Source organism: Cherax quadricarinatus, unplaced genomic scaffold (assembly GCF_038502225.1).
Source record: "Cherax quadricarinatus isolate ZL_2023a unplaced genomic scaffold, ASM3850222v1 Contig2059, whole genome shotgun sequence".
In the NCBI taxonomy this organism is placed as follows: Eukaryota; Metazoa; Arthropoda; class Malacostraca; order Decapoda; family Parastacidae; genus Cherax; species Cherax quadricarinatus.
In genome coordinates this window covers 12,754-32,872 of record NW_027197085.1, presented here as the reverse complement: position 1 = coordinate 32,872, position 20,119 = coordinate 12,754, and the positions used below count along the sequence as shown (strand labels likewise).

At 39.8% G+C, this 20,119-nt stretch overlaps 1 protein-coding gene across 3 annotated transcripts in view; it reads right to left on the bottom strand.

Annotated features, from left to right (window-relative positions):
- LOC128698552 (juvenile hormone epoxide hydrolase 1) overlaps positions 1–20,119 on the bottom strand; it is a 52,071-nt gene that overhangs the window by 19,406 nt on the left and 12,546 nt on the right. The window contains exons 3-10 of one of the 3 annotated variants that reach the window (XM_070081248.1): positions 18,930–19,108; positions 17,199–17,434; positions 16,760–16,892; positions 15,083–15,291; positions 14,042–14,204; positions 12,434–12,511; positions 11,641–11,745; positions 10,947–11,299 (exon numbers count right to left, since the gene is read on the bottom strand). The exons of 1 other annotated variant lie outside the window; for it this stretch is intronic. In XM_070081248.1, the coding sequence (XP_069937349.1) occupies positions 11,200–11,299; positions 11,641–11,745; positions 12,434–12,511; positions 14,042–14,204; positions 15,083–15,291; positions 16,760–16,892; positions 17,199–17,434; positions 18,930–19,108 (1,203 nt within the window). In that variant the 3' untranslated portion in view covers positions 10,947–11,199. Of the gene's footprint in view, positions 1–10,946; positions 11,300–11,640; positions 11,746–12,433; positions 12,512–14,041; positions 14,205–15,082; positions 15,292–16,759; positions 16,893–17,198; positions 17,435–18,929; positions 19,109–20,119 lie in introns of those variants that run through there. One more of the 3 variants, XM_070081247.1, reaches the window with a different exon arrangement.

Here is a 20,119-nt window from a genome sequence, read left to right as displayed (position 1 = left end):
AAAGATTTAGGAGTTCTGGTTAGCAGTAATCTGAAACCAAGACAACAGTGCATAAGTGTTCGCAATAAAGCTAATAGAATCCTTGGCTTCATATCAAGAAGCATAAATAATAGGAGTCCTCAGGTTGTTCTTCAACTCTATACATCCTTGGTTAGGCCTCATTTAGATTATGCTGCACAGTTTTGGTCACCGTATTACAGAATGGATATAAATTCTCTGGAAAATGTACAAAGGAGGATGACAAAGATGATCCCATGTATCAGAAACCTTCCCTATGAGGATAGACTAAGGGCCCTGAAACTGCACTCTCTAGAAAGACGTAGAATTAGGGGGGATATGATTGAGGTGTATAAATGGAAGACAGGAATAAATAAAGGGGATGTAAATAGTGTGCTGAAAATATCTAGCCTAGACAGGACTCGCAGCAATGGTTTTAAGTTGGAAAAATTCAGATTCAGGAAGGATATAGGAAAGTACTGGTTTGGTAATAGAGTTGTGGATGAGTGGAACAAACTCCCAAGTACCGTTATAGAGGCCAGAACGTTGTGTAGCTTTAAAAATAGGTTGGATAAATACATGAGTAGATGTGGGTGGGTGTGAGTTAGACCTGATAGCTTGTGCTAACAGGTCGGTTGCCGTGTTCCTCCCTTAAGTCAATGTGACCTGACCTGACTAGGTTGGGTGCATTGGCTTAAGCCGGTAGGAGACTTGGACCTGCCTCGCATGGGCCAGTAGGCCTTCTGCAGTGTTCCTTCGTTCTTATGTTCTTATGTTCTTATGTTCTAACCGTGACCATGACATCTGCAAATGAAACTAAGATTTTGATGCCGCTACCTTGGGTCAAGCATAGTTCATGGTTCAGTGATAACACCTTTTGCTCGTAATCAAAGGATCCCAATGGAAATAAGTCACTGACTTTTTTGGGGGTTATCCTAGGTAATCTACAAATATGTTGCTATGTATGATAATTTATGTAACTACATTCATGTGTACTGGTACCTAAATAAACTTACTTAGTTGTGAACTATAGGCATGAAGTGCCACTGTAATAAAGATTACGTTCTGAACACTAATACCTTTGTATATGGCTAGTCTAAACAAAAACTTGTATGAACTATTATTTTAGTATATTCACAGAGAATCACTCAACCTGTAGCAATAAGCAACTGGTGTGTGTTGCATCCTGGAGTACACCAGGAAGGTGTTTCAGGGGTCAATACCCATGGCCTGGTCCATGGTAAAATTAAATGAATTTGCCCAAAATGCTTTGCATAACCAGGAGCTTTCTATATAGTATGTCATTGCTGTCAGCTATGGTTTGTATACATTTTATTGTGTACTTGTAGAAATAAAGATTATTATAATTGGGTCATCCTATAATGTACTACACTATATATATAAATGATATTACCCATCTGCCTGGAAGACTATTTTAAAAATAGATATATAGACAGTTTAAATAAAAACTTAATTGTTATTAAATTCATGGGGAAGCGCTAAACTCGTAGTGTTTATACATCATCAAGGTGAATGGAAGGTATTAGATTTGATCCCAGAAAAGGGAGATGGTGTAAGTTCTTGGATGATGAGCTGAGCAGCATTAAGGGGCTTCCCTTGAACTCACTGTAGTCTGGACGACCTTGCAGTTAGTCTTCACCCTTAAGTAAGTTAATTTTGGTACAGGTATATATAAATACAGTTACACAAATTATCATACATAGATGTACATGTATGGTATACAATACAAAAAAAGATGAATTAAACACATGTGCAACATGTAGGTATAAGTAAGTAAGTAAATTTATTCAGGTATACACAAATACAGTTACATAGAATTATCATACATAGCAGCATATGTGTAGAGAACCTAGGATAACCCAAAAAAGTCAGACAGAGTGACTTATTTCCATCGGGGTCCTTTTACCTTATTATTATAATATAAAGGTTATAATATTTTCTTATTATTCTACAATGAAGATAACATCTTATTATCATACTAAAAAGACTATCTACTACACGAGGGTCATTAAGACTATCTACAATACGAGGGTCATTACTAGGAATAAGGTAAAATTTACACGTATTTTAGCTAAAAAATAGAAAATCATTCCCCTCCCTTTCTGTAGCTTCATTCATCAGACACTTTTTGGCAGTCTTCTTGAACTGGTTCATGCTATGACTGGCTTTGACATGTGCAGGTAGTCTGTTCCATTCCTTTATTGCTGTACAATAAAAGGTGTTTGAAGCCTGGCCACTGACTGTGGGTACTACAAAGTTGTGCTCTCTCCCCCTAGTACTATGATTGCTTTGGTTCCCAACCTTGACAAAATTGACAGCAAGATATTCTGGACACTGTTCGTGAGCAATTTTATAAACATGATTTAGCTTCAGTTGTTTTACTCTGTCTTCAACATTCAGCATATCCAACTGCTGTAATTCATCCTGGCCTACATGTTCTCTTGGTCCCAGCCCCAGGATGAATCTTACGATTTTGTTCTGGGTGATTTGCAGTCTATCTTTCAGTTTTTTTGTCAAGGCAGAGTACCATGAAGAGCAAGCGTAATCCATATGGCATTGTATAAGGGCTAGACATAGGGTCCTGCGAGCCTCAGTAGGTAGACACTGTGCTTGTCTATACAGGAACTTCAGTCTGGCATTCGCTTTCTTTACTACACTGTTCCCTATCAATTCTCCTGACATGCATGGGTCAAAGGGGATTCCCAGATATTTTACTGATGAAACCAAAGTGATGGACTCCCCATTACACTGAACATTAAAATTATTTACCCTTCTCAGTTTATGTTTCGTTCCAAAGAGAATGGCTTCAGTTTTCCCTAGGTGTAATGATAGTTTGTTGTCTACTAACCATTTGCTGCAGGACTCCAGTTCCAGTGTTAAAACATTAGCAATATCTTGTGGGTCTTTACCTGTCACTAACAGAGCACTGTCATCTGCATACAGTAGGAGTTTGCACTTGACACTGATAGGCATATCATTGACATAACATAAGAATAATAAGGGACCCAGAATACTACCTTGGGGAACTCCACATGTTATCGGCAGGGGTTCTGATTCTGTTTTGTTGATTTTGACTATTTGTCTCCTGTTGCTAAGGTAGGACTTAAACCAGTCTACAGAACCTATACCGATAGCTTGAAGTTTCTTACATAATATATTGTGGTTGACAGTATCGAAGGCCTTTTGCAGGTCTAAGGTTACCATACCTATGAGGTTCCCTTTTGACATTTCAGTTCTCAGGTAATCCATCAGATTAATAAGGGAGGTATCGGTTGAGTAGGATCTTCTAAAGCCCGATTGATAGCTATGGAGAATGCTGTTGTCATTAAGGTACTTAACTACTTGAGAATACACCGCCCTCTCCAGAATTTTAGATATTATACTGAGTATACTAACAGGTCTATAGTTGCTTACATCAGACCTATTATTTTTCTTGAAGATAGGAGTAACTCTGGCCTCCTTGAACCCCTCCGGTACGGTATTAGTGGTGATTGATAGATTTATTATGTGAGCAATAGGGATTGACAGTTCAGAAGCACCATCTTTTAGGAACTTAGACGGGATGTTATCAGGGCCTGTGCTCTTAGTTGGGTTTAACCTGCTTAGTTCTTTTTGAATGAAGTCATGAGATACACTTACTAGTTGACAACTGTTTGGGGTTACCCCTTTATTGGTATAGTATGTTTGAAACTTATCAGAGTCTGTGTTAAAGGTATTTGATGCAGCTGGTAGTTTACTTACTAGTGTTGATGCAACAGATGTGTAGTAGGAATTAAAGCAATTTGCCACCTTAGATGTTTCGTGGCATACCTCATTATCGATAGTGAGTACTATGTTAGACCTATCTACTGGCTTATGGCTATACCCCAACTGTTTTAGTTGTTGCCAGAGCTTTCTGGGGTTATGCTTATACTCTTCAATTTTTGAGCAGTAGTGCTTTGCCTTTGCTCCTTTTATAAGCCTCTGTACTCTGTTCCTCACCCTTTGGAATTCATTTAGTGCTGCAATATCCTGTCTGTTTGCTTTAAATCTTTTTAGCAGCTGGTCTCTGAATTTCATATTATCTAATATCTCAGTAGTCATCCAGGGTTCAGTTCTTCGTTTAATCCTAACCTCTTTAACTGGTGCAATATTATTAAGAATGGTAGTGAACATTGTTTTGAATTTTTCCCAGGCATCGTTTACGTCCGTGCAACTTGTTATCTCTGTCCAGTCACAATTGTGTAGCCTATTTACCAGTGTTTCTTTACTGTAGTTTCTAGTTGACCTCATTTTTATTGTCCTGTGTAGGCCTATCCTATCCCTAGTGATTTTCCTGGTGCAGTAAATGATGAAATGATCACTAAGACCTGTGGTAATGACGCCTGACTGACTAATGTTCTCAGCGCGGTTACAAAGTATGTGGTCAATTAGGGTGGCTGAGAACTGTGTGATCCGGGTTGGTGTATTAATTAGTTGGGTGTAGCTATTTAATCCTAGAATTTGCTTATACCTTTTGCATAGCCCGTTATTTTGCTGCTGAAAACAGATATTGAAGTCGCCCAGTATTATTGTCTCGCAATTGTTTTCAACTCCGGACAAGACTCTGGAAAAGTCTTCTAAGAACTGGTCCTGGGTAGGAGGGCGGTAACTAGTTCCTACTAAGATGGGTTTGGTCTTGGGAAGCAGCACTTCAAACCATAGAATCTCCAGTTTATTGTTATTTAAATCAGGTCTTGGGTTGTAAGCTAAGTCATTTCTAATGTAGGCACATACTCCACCACCCTTTCTGTTCCTATCTAAGCGTTTTATATTGTAACCTTCTATTTTGACCTCGTCGTCAGTCACCGTATCATCCAACCAAGATTCAGAGATGGTTATAACTGCCGCCCTAATTTTGTTAGCTAGAATCCTAATCTCTGCCAATTTAGGAAGAAGTGATCTTGCATTGACATGAATAAAGTGAAGGCCTGTTTTCATAAAACAATCATAATCATCAATATATGGCAATGGGTCATTTGTATTAAAATTAGGTAAATCAATGTCATCACTGCTAAAGGGTAACTGTGCCAAAGTGCATTTGTTACACACAAAATGAATTCTGGCACCGTTGCTATAATTGTACATACATCCATCATGCACCCACCCCTTACACATTTTACATAAGGTGCCTTTTCTGTTTTTCATGCGTACTTTAGTACAGTGTATGCACCTGTTTGGTAGTGTTTGAGATAATAATGGCTGTATTGTCTCACATTGACCTATGTATGCATTACATATGGAGTTAAGGTTATCATCCCTAGCTACTAGACCGTCATTATCGCCGTCATTTATCTGTCTGTTTTGCCTCTGCACAATAGTTTGAGGTCCTGGATTAATTTGGATATCACCACTTAAGAGCGCTACAATAAGAGCTGTGTGCCACTGTTTTTGTTTGGGTATGCGGTGTTGCCATACCTTGCGGCGATAGTGAGGTTTACTTTTCTGGTAGGATGGCAACTGTTGGGCTTTTACTGTCCAGGGCGCTGTTACTCCATTCACCTTTTCCAGCCCCCATGACTGATTTCTTTCTTCATGGAATTGAAGAAGAAATATAAATATAATTATGGCAGCCTGTACCCCCCTAATGCCTGCCATTTTCACTCTTCGCTCTTTTACTCATATACAATAATATTTATTTCTCTTTTCCAGTCCCTAGTACACTTAGTATCTGCTTTAGCAATCACCACTGCTCATTACTAGTAAAATTTACAGTTAACCTCTTCAAAACCCTCTTCACTGCTCACTTTTCCCTTAACTTCACAAAACCCTTACAGTTAACCCCTTATTACACACTCCCCTACCCACCTCACTTCACAGTCTGGCTTCACCAATTAACTTCTAACTCCTTTCCATTCTGGTAGACCAGAAAGGTTTAATCAATGGTTTTATCCTTCCAAATCCCCCTCAATTCCATTTATCGGGGGTTGTGTCGTGTTGTTGACTGCCTGACCTGGTCTGCTGACTCAGCCATTTTTAAAACACTGAGGGGAGTAACGCCACCTACAACCTGACTTTCCTTGAGTTTATAGATATATTTGGCGTTTTCTGCTATGATTCTCTCACTGTACACTGGTCAGCTGAATATAGGTCAGCTACTAAAACATTAACCTTGACTGTTTAACTATTCACTTCTTTCCCACGACTGGCACTGAGGGATATCCGACCTATAACCTTGGAGTTTTGTACTGTTGATTTGACGATGTCTCCTGTGTTTCCCTCTCGTTAGCACTGGTACAGGTGATATGATGGTGGTACAGATATGATGCTACTGTCAACAGATGAACGTCAGTAAAGATGAGAATTTCACTTCGCTAGTTGTACGTCTGGCAGTAGCTGCTGTTTGGATGCCGGTCAGCCATGTTTAAATGCTCAATTCTTTCCCTCGTTTGGCACTGAAGAAAAAAGTCCTACAGACCTGTCATTTCCTTGGAGATTTAGTTGATCAGGTTTTCTGCCATGTTGTCTTCCCGTTAAACACTGGTGCAGTTGATATGGAGGTCAGTTATTTCATTGTAGTGGAAAACGTCTCATGTCTGGTTCACGTCTGGCAGCAGGTCTGGTACTTGAATGCCGGTCCCTCTTTTGTCATATTTAGTCCATTTCGTTGTCGTCACCGTCAGTTTTTATGTCACTATAGGTTCCTTGCATGTTGTTGCAGCAGTACTTGCAATTTGGCCATCACTGGAGTTCGGATAGGCCCAGGGGACGGCAAGATATAGGAGCAGCCTTGTTGCTGCTTGCTGCAAAAAAAACACTAGTATTTAGTCACTTAGCCATAATACCAACTTACCTCATAATTTGTAATATTTTAAAGTTAAGAATTAATCTAAGTCTGCCCGAAATGCCTAGCCATGCTAGGTGTTCTAGTGGTACACTCTGTAATGCCTAGCCATGCTAGGTGTTCTAGTGGTACACTGTAATGCCTAGCCATGCTAGGTGTTCTAGTGGTACACTGTAATACCTAGCTATGCTAGGTGTTCTAGTGGTACACTGTAATACCTAGCCATGCTAGGTGTTCTAGTGGTACACTCTGTAATGCCTAGCCATGCTAGGTGTTCTAGTGGTACACTCTGTAATGCCTAGCCATGCTAGGTGTTCTAGTGGTACACTCTGTAATGCCTAGCCATGCTAGGTGTTCTAGTGGTACTCTGTAATGCCTAGCCATGCTAGGTGTTCTAGTGGTACACTCTGTAATGCCTAGCCATGCTAGGTGTTCTAGTGGTACACTCTGTAATGCCTAGCCATGCTAGGTGTTCTAGTGGTACACTCTGTAATGCCTAGCCATGCTAGGTGTTCTAATGGTACACTGTAATGCCTAGCCATGCTAGGTGTTCTTGTGGTACACTCTGTAATTATTATTTTACTACATGTAAACCACACAATAACCAAATTCTGTAAACTCAGCATTGTAATCCTTATAGAGAATAAACTTGATTTGATTTCAGACTTAATTCAGGGAATTGGAGCACAAATCCAGTTCCCTAGATCAAGAGCCCCTCACCAGCATTAAGGAACCTCCCTTGAGGAGTTGCAGGCTAAGAACTGTTGTGCAGCCTCAGCTCATTTTTAAGTACCAGCCTTATCTAGGGTATACTACCACCCCCAGGATGCCACTCACACAAGTCGACTAACATCCAGGTACCTACTTGCTGCTAGGTGAACGGGGACATCAACTCCAGGCTGAGGGACTGATTACCTCAAACTCCTTCTGATCTTCATTCTTTGTATTGTGCTGATGAAGCCACTGTGGCGAAACGTTTCTTCAATAAAGATACCCAAGCATACATAAGGGGGATTACCAATAGACCCCTGGCTGTCTTCAAGAAGGTGCAGGACAGGCACCTAGTAAGTGCCTGACCAGCCGGGCTGTGGTTCGTACGTCAGTTTGCGTGCGGCCAACCGTAACAGCCTGGTTGATCAGACCCTGATCCTCCACAAAGCCTGGTCTCAGCCTGGGCTTCGGGGGCGTTGACCCCCGAAACCCTCTCCAGGTATACTCCAGGTAAGCGTTGAACATGTGTCTAATTTATCAGCCTGTCACTATCCACTCCTAATTCATCTCAGTCTTTGTACATTCTTATGTCTTCCATAGTCCTTCCATCCTGTATCAAGTTTACCTCCTATAATTTCTCCCTCATAGTTTATACCCCTTAGTTCTTGGATTATTATTATAATCAAGAGGGGAGCGCTAAACCCGTAGGATTATACAGCGCCTGGGGGGGATGTGGAAGGCATTCAGGCTTAATTCGAGGAACTGGAGCACAGATCCAATTCCCTAAATCAAGAGCCCCTCACCAACATCAAGGAACCTTCCCTGAGGGGTTAGTTCTTGGAGTGGTCCCTCTGAGAATTTTTCCAGTTTCTTGACATACTTGATCAGGTGTGGGTTCCAAGCTGGTGCTGCATATTCCAAGATGGGCTTCCCGAATCTGTACTCCGTGTCTGGTCTTATCACTGATGGGTAACTACCTATGTTAACCTTCTCCACCCTTACTATGATCCTGCATCACCCCCTGCCCTGCATGATTCTAGTGGGTTTAGCGCTTCTTTTTTTATAATAATCATTGCTGGTGTTGACGTCCAAAAGTTACTTGTTAGACCAATCTTGCAGTTTAAGTCAGTTTGAAGACTTCTTTCCTTATCTTCTGTTTCTAATCACTTACTTTCTCATAATGTACGAAGATAAACAGCAGCGGTCCCAGTACCGATCCTTGTGGAACCTTATGACTCGTACGGAATTAGCGCTTTCCTATGAACATATAATTCCGTTTGATGCCAAAGATCTGATATATTAATATTACTTTGCATGTCACGATGAGAACTAAATATTGTAATCTGCTGGGAGCAAGGATAGGCATGATAACACTGAAGAAGCCTGACAAGTGTCCTTGAACTGTGTCACAATGTTATACTTTCGTCAAAATATTAAATTCTTCTCTATTTCAAGTTAGTCTTGCAGTAACAGATTTCAATTTATATACATAACTGAAATTAATTTTAAAAATTTTCTTCAAAAATAGTTGAACATAACTCATTATTCCCGATTCTATCATAAATAAGCACATTTATTAATGCTATTATCAACATAATTGCTGCTTATGTATTTAGGTCGCTGCTTGATCCAAGGAAGTTATTCTTGTATTGCATAACCTTATTTATGCAGCATAAGTTTCCAGTGTAGTTAGTATTAGTGTTGAAAACTCGAGACAAAAGAGATTTGATATTCACACATTATCATAGTTATAGGAGTACCTCCTAATGGTTATAATCGTAACTATGGTTTTTAAAGAGGTGGAGGGGTAAGCCAGCGGAAGGCCTCTGTCAGATGACCAAAAGCTCCATGTGAGTTATCACATAACTAAGACCCGGTAACATACAGGAAACACTTGTTCTGTTTCCTGACAAACATTATACCTGCCTACCAACCTACACGTTATAGTGACACTAATACCCTCGAGGTTTTCAATATAAATGGCAAATTAGGACATACCCAGTCCTAAACAAATTCAGACCTATAGAGAAACAGCTTTGAAGCTAAACTGAAAAGGAATTCTCTTATCTCGGAGTCAAATATCCTAAAGTACACCAGCACGTCAAGTTTAGTTGCTTAGAATTTTACATTGTCAACTTACTAGCGTTTAAGGGTGAAGACCATTACACCCCAGTCAAATCCCATATCTACCTATTAGCTGCAGCTAAACTGATTAATACGAGTTTGAAGGGAGCTTGGGTATTTGTATCGGACCCAACTGATACTGGGAGTGATGGCTTCCTTGAAGAATGGCGCCTACATCACTCGGGTCATAGTTCTAGTGTCCTTTCACTCAACGCCGGATATATGTACCGTCACTTTCACTACCACCACTATCCACGGTAACGAGAATGTTCTCCCAAATAGTGTCTTTGGAGATTGTCAAATCAAGTCTTGAGCGCGTGGCCACTGTTCCTTGGTTCTTTAACGGGAAGGCAGCCATGCCCTCTTTAGACACGTTCCCGTTCGTTTGTCACAACATGCCCTCTTGGGCATCTCGAACTCCCGTCCCACAAAGGAAATGCTGACTTCAGCTTCATAGACATTCATTGCTATCTTTTGTAACACTTCATCCTAGAATCTCTGTTTCTTGGGATTCTAGGCGGGTTTATGGGGCCATAATATTCCTAGCTTGTTGATCAAGTGGGGGCGTAGGTTTTCAAGATTTTTTCCTGCAAGTGGCCAGGAAATCTGGTAAAGAAAGGCATGCCTTGTGACGCCTCGCCCCACATATGTCTTTGATAATTATGTTGTGGTGGGGAAAACAGAAAGACGGTTCACAACCCCTTCTGAGAGGGTCATTACCCCCCCCCGTTCAAGAGGGGGGATATCGCCCCTTCACAACTGGAGACTTTTCTCCACAGAAAGGGCGGAAGGCATTCAAGCTTAACTCACTGAACTGGAGCACAGATCCAATTCACTAGATCAAGAGCCCTTCACCAGCATGAAGGAACCTCCCTGGAGGGAAAGGGATATTTACAAGATACATTATGAAACACCAGGGTTAGGTTAGGTTAGGTGTTTCCTGACGCGGGTCTTAACTGGAGCTTTTGGTCATGTGACCGAGGCCTTCTGCTGGCTTACCCCTCCACCCCTTTAATAATTATGGTCATATAGTTATAACCATTTAGTCTGTGTGAACTACCAGATTTTCATCACTGATGTATATACATATTACAAATGTTTATAATGTTTTAATATCTGTATGCTATAATGTACTATATAAACTTGCTAAATGATACCAAATAAACTAAAAATATTTCAGTGCAGAAATTTGAAAAAGAAAACGAGCTTTTAGTACAGATCCAATTCCCTAGATCAAGAGCCCCTCACTAGCATCAAGGAACTTCCCTAGAGGGGGAGTAAATCTAGTAAATCAATAGTCTATGTTTTATTTGCATCCAGAGAAGTGGTGTAACTAGGGCCAGTCTTTGAAATAATTTTTTTTCTTAGTATAGCAATTTTTTTTGGCGTGTCATAAATCACACTTCAGAAGATGGATAAATGTCCTTATGTGAAACAAAAAAATAGATGATGTAGGTAATAAACATGTACATATCTGTTGTTAATTAGTTTGGCTAAAATAGTTAGAGATGCGGTGGAAGACTCAGGTGGTGGCAATGTAGGACTCAGGTGGTGTTCTCTAAGGTGGAGACAAACTTGTGAAGATCTACGGCAACGAGAGTTGGCTGTTCCATGGCCGAGAAGTGTCCTCCAGCTGGTTGCTCACTGTCAAGGTAAGTTATTATTTTAAAATAACCTTAAATAATACATAATTAGTTAAAAAGTTATAACAGTTAGTAAGCCAGCAGAAGGCCTGTCAGATGACCAAAAGCTCCAGCTGCAGGTCGTCATATAAGACCAGCGCCAGGAAACACTTATACTGTTTCCTGACAAGCTTTACCAAATTTAGTAAAACTTTACAAATAGCAGATTTTACATTTAACATAATGAAAATTTAGTGGTCAGTGCATTAACAGCTGTTTAAAACTTGCAAATTTAAGAGATAAATGAAGCCTTAACACTCACTACCAAGAAATTAGAGGTAAATATAAAAAAATCTTTCTTACTTGTATGTGACAATATTGTGGTATTTGTGGGCAAGAAAGTTCTTGGGCAGCTTCAGATTCTCCTGGGGAAAGATTGCCAGTCCAGCAGGTACTCGACATGGGATGCTGGAAGAACACGAGACTCAGATGTTAGGTAAAAGGACACATGCAACTAATGTGACATTTTATTGTGGCAACGTTTCGCTCTCCAGGAGCTTTATCAAGCCGTTGATAAGATCTTGGAGAGCGAAACGTTGCCACAATAAGGTCATATTATGTGCAAGAAAGGTATAAAATACCGACAATATGAAAGTTAAGACACATGTGCAACATCTGGATATCTTTATTGTAGACGTTTCGCCATCCAGTGGCTTTATCAATACAGATTCTAGGACATAATAGGAAGACAGTAGAACTATATACAAAAGATGAGGTAATCAGTCCCTCGGCCTTGGAGTTAGTGTTCACAGCATCGTGGTTGATAAAGCCACTGGATGGCGAAACGTCTACAATAAAGATATCCAGATGTTGCACATGTGTCTTAACTTTCACAAGGTCATATTAGTTGCACTTGCGGCCTTTTACCTAACATTGTCGATAATTCTACCAACATTAATACAATGAGAATCAGATGACCGCTGCATTTTTAATAATTTTTGTATTAAGAATACACAGAAAATTAATATTTTTTAAATCTGCATGTCGCTAGTTCATATTTCTATCAAAACATGATTTCTTGCAAGATCTGTAACCAAGAGAAAAATAATTATACTTTTCTGTCACAGAATAAAAACACAAAAAAAATACCACTTACTTATCTAGCATTCCATAAGTTTTTTTGTTAAATGCCTCAGAGTATAAACGTGCGCTAGTTGTGATAGAACTTGTAAACCTGTAATGCAATATTTGTTGGTTATGAGTCAATGATGAGATCAGTGGTATATAATAACAAAAGTTGGTGTGTAAGACACATGTGCAACATCTGGGTGTCTTGGAATATGAGCCTAGTAATATGTAAGTTTATTTAGGTACAGGTACACATAAGTACAATTATCATAGTGTGAATTACATAGGATAACCCTAAAAAAGTCGAAGTGACTTATTTCCACTGGGGTCCTTGTAATATCTTATCTAAACCTTAAAACCTTAATGAAAGGATTCAGAGAACGATTTACTGAAAATGTCCTTTGGCAGGAAGGTAGTCCTGTATGGCACGACGTAAGGTTGTTTGGGCACTTGTTACCGAGAGAACAATGCTAATACGATTTTTTAATGATGCACTTTCCTCTAAATATCTTATCTTTATTCCACAAAAAAATAAAGCTTGTTAGTTCTTAGACTTTTGCAAAAAATCTGCCCTTTACTCCCACATAAATCCCAAAATATTTGGAATATTTCCATAAATGCATCATTAAAAATACGAACAATCATTATTTTACAATTTCTGTGAATATTATCCCACTTAATTAAGTAATAAAGGCATAGTACAGTGAAATAAGTGAATAAGTTACTTCCGAGATATTGGCCTGGAATGCCGGCTGGCCTGCCGTCTCGAAAAAAAAAAAAAAATAGCGAAAATCTCGTTTGTTTGGGTGGTTTTCTTAGTAAACTGGTGTTCTAGTGCAGTTATCCTCTTCAACACACCGTTTTCTATCACAAGACGAAGAGTAACTATTTTATATCAAATATTGCTGGTAGACTCTCGCCATATTATGGCCTATTTTATTCAGTCTAGAGTATATAACATGTTTGTATGTTATTTATAGTGTTAATTATATCATATTAGATAAATTCTGATAGATAAATAAGCCGTAGAGTTGATATAAGCGTAATAATGAAGTGGTTTCTCCTGGCTCTCTCTGGAGCGGGAATACTGCCAGTGTTCCCAGATGGCTCCTGATTGGCTAGAAGTCTACGTATAAGCTCCGCCTACTTTTATATAATGCCAAATAGTCAATTATTATATTAGAAAGAATAATGCAAGAAAAAACGATAAAAAACAAGTAAAAAAATCCAAAAAATATATGGGTTGAGAGCAGACGTGCTACGGACGTCGCCGTCAACATACCCGATATAAATGATTAATTCCTTGTAGAAACGTCGTAGAGCATTGATTCTTGTACCAGAGTGTTGCTGAAGAGTTAAGCTATTTTTCTATATGATTAACATAATTTCCATAATTTTTCAGTTCTAATTTACAGTCATTTTTTTTTCTTGCAGAGTACTTTGCATATAGATAAAGCATATATTACAATTTTTAACCAGCTTTTGATAGAAGAATTATACAAAAATGGGAGATTATTTAACCTTTTTAACCCTCTTTACACTATAATTTACTTCCACCTCTCGTCCAATGGACATGGGAAACAGGACTGATTAAGAATTTATAATGAGTCAACATTGATCGAGTAATTACACATACCAATAAATGCAGATATTATCCAACAAATTATCTAGAGATATTGGAAAGTCACCGTGAAGGAGTCCACCATCAGGCTTGTGACGATTGTCTCTATGAGTCCAGATGCTGAACTTTTCTAAGATATATGCTGCAAGACTCACTGGATTCTGGTTCAGTGCTGCACCTGTGTATATGAAGACAAAATAAAGTTGTGGTGGTGGCTTACAGGAATCTAAATGAATTCACCAAGTGAAGGGATTAGTTAAATAGTGGTAGTGATACTGTATTAGGTAAGTGGTGGTGGTTGTAAAGTGTCGAAGGGGCAAGATCACCCACCAGCAGGTGACTATGTAAGGTCACTGTGACCTATACTTATCTACAGAGAATCATCTCATAGTAACTATTATTGTAGAAAGAGGAGAACCAAACTCCCACACCTTGCTGAGCCGCTATATAACCTGCTGTTGTCTGCAGGACCCAATATTTCCCTAGAACACAGCTGGATCCAAGGGCCCTTGTGAAGCAAGTCTGCTACACAGAATGATAGATATAGCAGTATTTACCTCCGCATCTGTATGGTCATTACCTGGAACTCCATCATGACCCAGACACCAAGAGAACTGCACGGCCCTGTGGCTCAGTGAATCATTTGAATTCTGATGTCCATATACTCCTGGCAAGACAGCTACTACATTAATGATGGTAAATGTGTTTCCTTCTCTGGGTCATACCTTGGTTGGAAACAACTGCTGTAGTGCAAAAGATTATATTACTGCATATACATTTGTTTTTAACGAGGCAAAGATCATCTATATCTAATTCAGATAAAAGAGTGAAAGTCAAAAAATACACAGATATAGAACATAGTACACTCCAGCTCCCTTATTCACTACTGCTACATCCACTTCATTTTATCTTCACTGAAGGTAATACGAATATTTCAGTTTCTTGTGATAATCAACTGAAGATCAACATTTCATGCAGATCTTCAGTTGAAGACAAACAATACAGATGCGATGGATAACAGAACTTTCGTAAAACAATAAAGGTGACAGTACTAACCAATAGTGTCAGGTTTGGTGGCCTGCAAGTGCATGTAGCCAGTTTCCATGAGCACCATGGAGAAAAGATTTGACAGCGGGTACAATTTGTTCTGGTCTTCCTTGGCGACCACTACTCCTGCAGGCAGGAAGGCTCCCAGCAACATTTTGATTCTGAATGTCAGACCAGGAGTACTGACATAAAACGTGTTCACATGTACCCCTAAAATACTGGGGGAAAAATAAATCAGATTAAAAAAATAATTAAAAATGTTTAAAGAGTGAATTTAACCTGGAACATACCTGGAGAGGGTTTCGGGGGTCAATGCCCCCGAGACCCGGTGTGACCAGGCTTCGCGGTGGATCAGGGCCTGATCAACCAGGCTGCTACTGTTGGCCGCATGCAAACCGATGTAGTGTGTGGCCAGCAGCCACATTTAAGTTTATTTAAGTATAGGTACACAAATAGTTACATAAATTATCATACATAGTTAACATGTGTGTAAATTCCCTAGGCCTAGGAAAACCTTAAAAATGTCTAAGCGTGCGTGAGCAAGTTAGATATAAGTGAAAGGAGACGAATGGTGTTTAGGACCTAACGAGCTGTTGGAGTGTGAGCAGGGTAATATTTTGTGAAGGGATTCAGAGAAACCGGTTAACTTGACTCGAGTCCTGGAAGTGGGAAGTACAATGCCTGCATTTTAAAGGAGGGGGTTTGGCATACTGACAGTTTGGGGGGACATCTAAACTGTCGTATCTGAGCGCCTCTACAAAGACAGTGATTATGTATGCGTGATGGTGAAAGTGTTGAATGATGAAAGTTTTTTTTTTTCTTTTTGGGTCACCCTGTCTCGGTGGGAAACGGCCGACGTATTAAACATATATATAATATATAATATAATGTTAACGGCTGTCTTCCGGCAAGGTCGGGTGACCCGAAGAAGGTAACTCCTTATTTACTGAATCACTGCCTTGCCAGAGGTGTGCTGACATCACAGTTAAGATTAACCTCTGACTGCAACATCCTCCCTTCCCCACCCCTCCTGCTGAGTACTTCAGGACTCTTAAGTCCCGCTAATATAGTTGTATACATTATTTATGTATATTGTACATCAGTCGCCACCCACCAAGGTCATGTGACCCAAAAAACAAACATCACCATCATCTATTTACAACTAGCAGGTTCGAATTACATGCTCCAGGCGTACTGCACCAAAGTACATTCTTTGTCTAAGTAAAGATACAGAAGGGGCCCAGCAGTAACAGCCTGGTTGATCTACCGTGAGGCCTGGTCACAGACCGGGCCGCGGGGGCGCTGATCCCCGAAACCCTCTCCAGGTATACTAGTTCCTTGCTTCCAGCACTTTAACTGCTAAGTCATGCATTGCTTACTGGGGAAGGATTCTGTCCTACTTCCCCACAGAATTAAAAGTATGAATTTTATACACATGCAGTGTATACCCGATGTTAGTATTACTTGCAATATTTATAAATCATCTTACGTGTTTATGAGACAAAAAGGAGAAGTAATTATCCTAGTATAAAACATTTAAAGTTTTTTGTTTCTGATAAATGTCCTAGTATTTTCTCACGTATCTTTTGAAACCAATCTGTGTATCAGTTACCAAGGTGTATACCACACTGTCAACCTATTGAGTTATATATGAAAAAATCAGTATTGTAATGTTGGGGCACTCACCGTTGAGGGTACATAATGGCCATGTTGGTAGCAATACGAGCGCCCCAGTCACCTCCCTGCACGTAGAACTGCTCATAACCCAGACGTTGCATCAACTTCACCAACACTTGACTCGTCTCAATGTGGCTAAAACCTGTATTTAATAATTTATTTCAAAACAAATTTGAGTTTTGTCATCATTAGAAAAATGTCTGCAAAGCGATACAACTCAGAATTATGATCCTTAGTAGAGCATATATAAATAGGCACAAAATATCCAAGCACAGTATTATATGTACATACTATTAGATGTACACATACTGTAAATATACATTAATGAACCAATGCTGACTTCGTACTAATCTTCTATGGGGTGCACATAGCTGCTAGTGTGCAACATTACTGACAATCCTACAGAAATTTTTATGTAATATTTGCAGATTACATTCAGATGCAGCACCTTGTTTGGAGGAGCTCTGAGAGAAGCCAAAGCCCGGGATGGAAGGGCAGATGACGTCAAATACAACATTACTTCCTTCCTGTGGGTGAGTAAGAAGAGGCAGTATGTCGAGGAAGCCGACGATGGAGTCTGGCCACCCATGGATCAGCAGTAGTGGCACTGCCTTGACATTTTTGGCACTGCCAATCTTAGAATCTGCACGCATGAAGTGGATGTCTAACCCTTCTATACGGGTCCTGAAATTTAAGAAAATGTTGTGCAATCAGTGATAAAATGGTCGAGCAATCCTGAACATAATCACTATTTTGAAACACACTGTGCTTCAAGTTAATAAATACTGAAATAAATATTCAGCGCTTTACTGTCATTATTATTATTATTATTATTATTATTATTATTATTATTATTATTATTATTATAATCAAGGGGAAGCGCTAAACCCGGAGGATTATACAGCGCCCAGGGGAGGGGGGATGTGGAAGGCATTCAGGCTTAATTCGGGGAACTGGAGCACAGATCCAATTCCTTAAATCAAGAGCCCCTCACCAACATGAATGAACCTTCCATGAGGGGCTTTACTGTCATGTGTTTCACTTTTGTTAGTCTAATACGAAATCCTCTCTGCTTGTACTTTTAATTTTCATGCCACTTTAGCTAGGTCAAGAGCTCAAGATTGTCCCAATATGGGTGTTATTCCATAAAATTCATTTTTCTTTACTATTGATGAGTGTCTGCCCTATACAGTACTCTGAACAGTCAAGTGACCAATGTATAGTGTAAGCCTAAGTGACGTGGAAGCCATATATTGCTACCCGCAAGGGCTAGCCTAGCCAATGCGGTTTATATGCAGTTTTCTCTATTACCCACAACCACTGCCTATATTGTGTATGATATGTAGTTACAGTACAGCACTGAATGGAATAATGCGTCATCTCATATACAGCATCCACCTTTTACAATCATTTTCGTACAAAAACACGCGAGTGATATGGTAATTTTTTTTTTCACAATAACACAAGTGTTAGAGATGTAACAGATAAACACGTACTGCACATTATAATGGTATAAAATACCGACAGATTGTTAGGTAAGACACATATGCAACGGTTAGGTATCTTTATTATGAAACGTTTCGCCTACACAGTAGGCTTCTTCAGTCAAGTACAGAAAAGTTGATAGAAGCAGAAGATACTTGAAGACGATGTAATCAGTCCATCACCCTTAAAGTTTTGAGGTGGTCAGTCCCTCAGTCTGGAGAAGAGCATTGTTCCATAGTATGAAACAATATGATTACATCGTCTTCAAGTATCTTCTGCTTCTATCAACTTTTCTGTACTTGACTGAAGAAGCCTACTGTGTAGGCGAAACGTTTCATAATAAAGATTGCCGAGTGGCCCCAGATATAGCAAGATCTGGTTTTCCCTGTCAAGTACTTGTGTATATGCTATAATTATGCAAGTGCTAATACGTGATTTTAAGTACTAATGCATATTAAGTGATAGTTCTGTACAATATACAATAATTTAACAATAGTTATACTGCCAAGTATCTTGACCAGGTGCCAGGTCAACCAGGTTGTGATGGATATGTGGGGCTGCGGGCCACCAACAGCAACATCCTGGCTGACCAGGCATGTACCAGAGGAGCCTGGCTCATGGCCGGGCTCCAGGAGTAAAAAAAAAAAAAAACCTCGGAACTCAAAGGTATATCAAAGGTAAGGTCTATCCATACTTGTAATGGGGGTAAGAGTTGAGTCTTGCCTCTCTCTCCCTCCAGTCGTATTTCTCCCTCCAATACTTCACAATTTTTTGCAAGGTGTCAGAGTTCATACCATATGTGAAATTGGCACCTTCCAGAGCTGGAGTCAGTCTCAGAGGCAGTGCCAGGCGAGCCTTAAAATCTCGCAAGTCCTGTGGTGGAAAGTACTACATTTATTTCAAGTAGAAACACTTCAGACTATTTGACACATCACAAGACAAGAATGATACGAGCTTTATCTTACCTGATAAAATATAACCTAGTCAAACCTCATCCAAATTTGTAACTTAATTAAACTGTGTGTAGTCTGGGGTTTGTGAGTGTTAAGTATAACTTAGCCAGCAGTGACTTGCTGACACTGCAGTGATCTACTGTAATTTGCAGTGACCTGCTACACTGCAGTGACCTACTGGCAGCTGCTGAGAGTTGCTGTTATCTTCAGTGAGCTACTGCTATCTGACATGAGCTACCAGCATCTGGCATGAGCTACGAGCATTATGATGGGCTATCAGCATCTGTGATGAACTATCCACATCTGTGATGAGCTACCAACATCTGTGATGAGCTACCAACATCTGTGATGAGCTACCAACATCTGTGATGAGCTACCAACATCTGTGATGAGCTACCAACGTCTGTGATGTGCTACTAACATCTGTGATGAGCTACCAACATCTGTGATGAGCTACCAACGTCTGTGATATGCTACTAACATGTGATGAGCTACCAACATCTGTGATGAGCTACCAGCTTCTGGCATGAACTACCAGCATCATGATGGTCTATCAGCATCTGTGATGAACTATCAACATGTGATGAGCTTCTAACATCTGTGATGAGCTACCAACATCCGATACGAGTTACCAGAATCAGACATAAGCAACCACAGCATATCAACCCTGTCAGCTAACATTTATATTACACACTAGCAATAACTCTAAGAATATTGGCAGTCATTTTATAAAATCGCCCCAAATCTCTCCCCTTCACAAAAAAAAAATCAATTATTTATCCACTAGGATATGACGAATTCACAGGAGTCGTACAATGCCAGGGTAACAAGAGTTAATCTGGCTATTGATCCTTGGATCAAGAGCCCCTTGGCAGCATGAATATACTGCTCTTGGGATGCCTCTACAGCTAAATTTAATAGGCATCAGGTA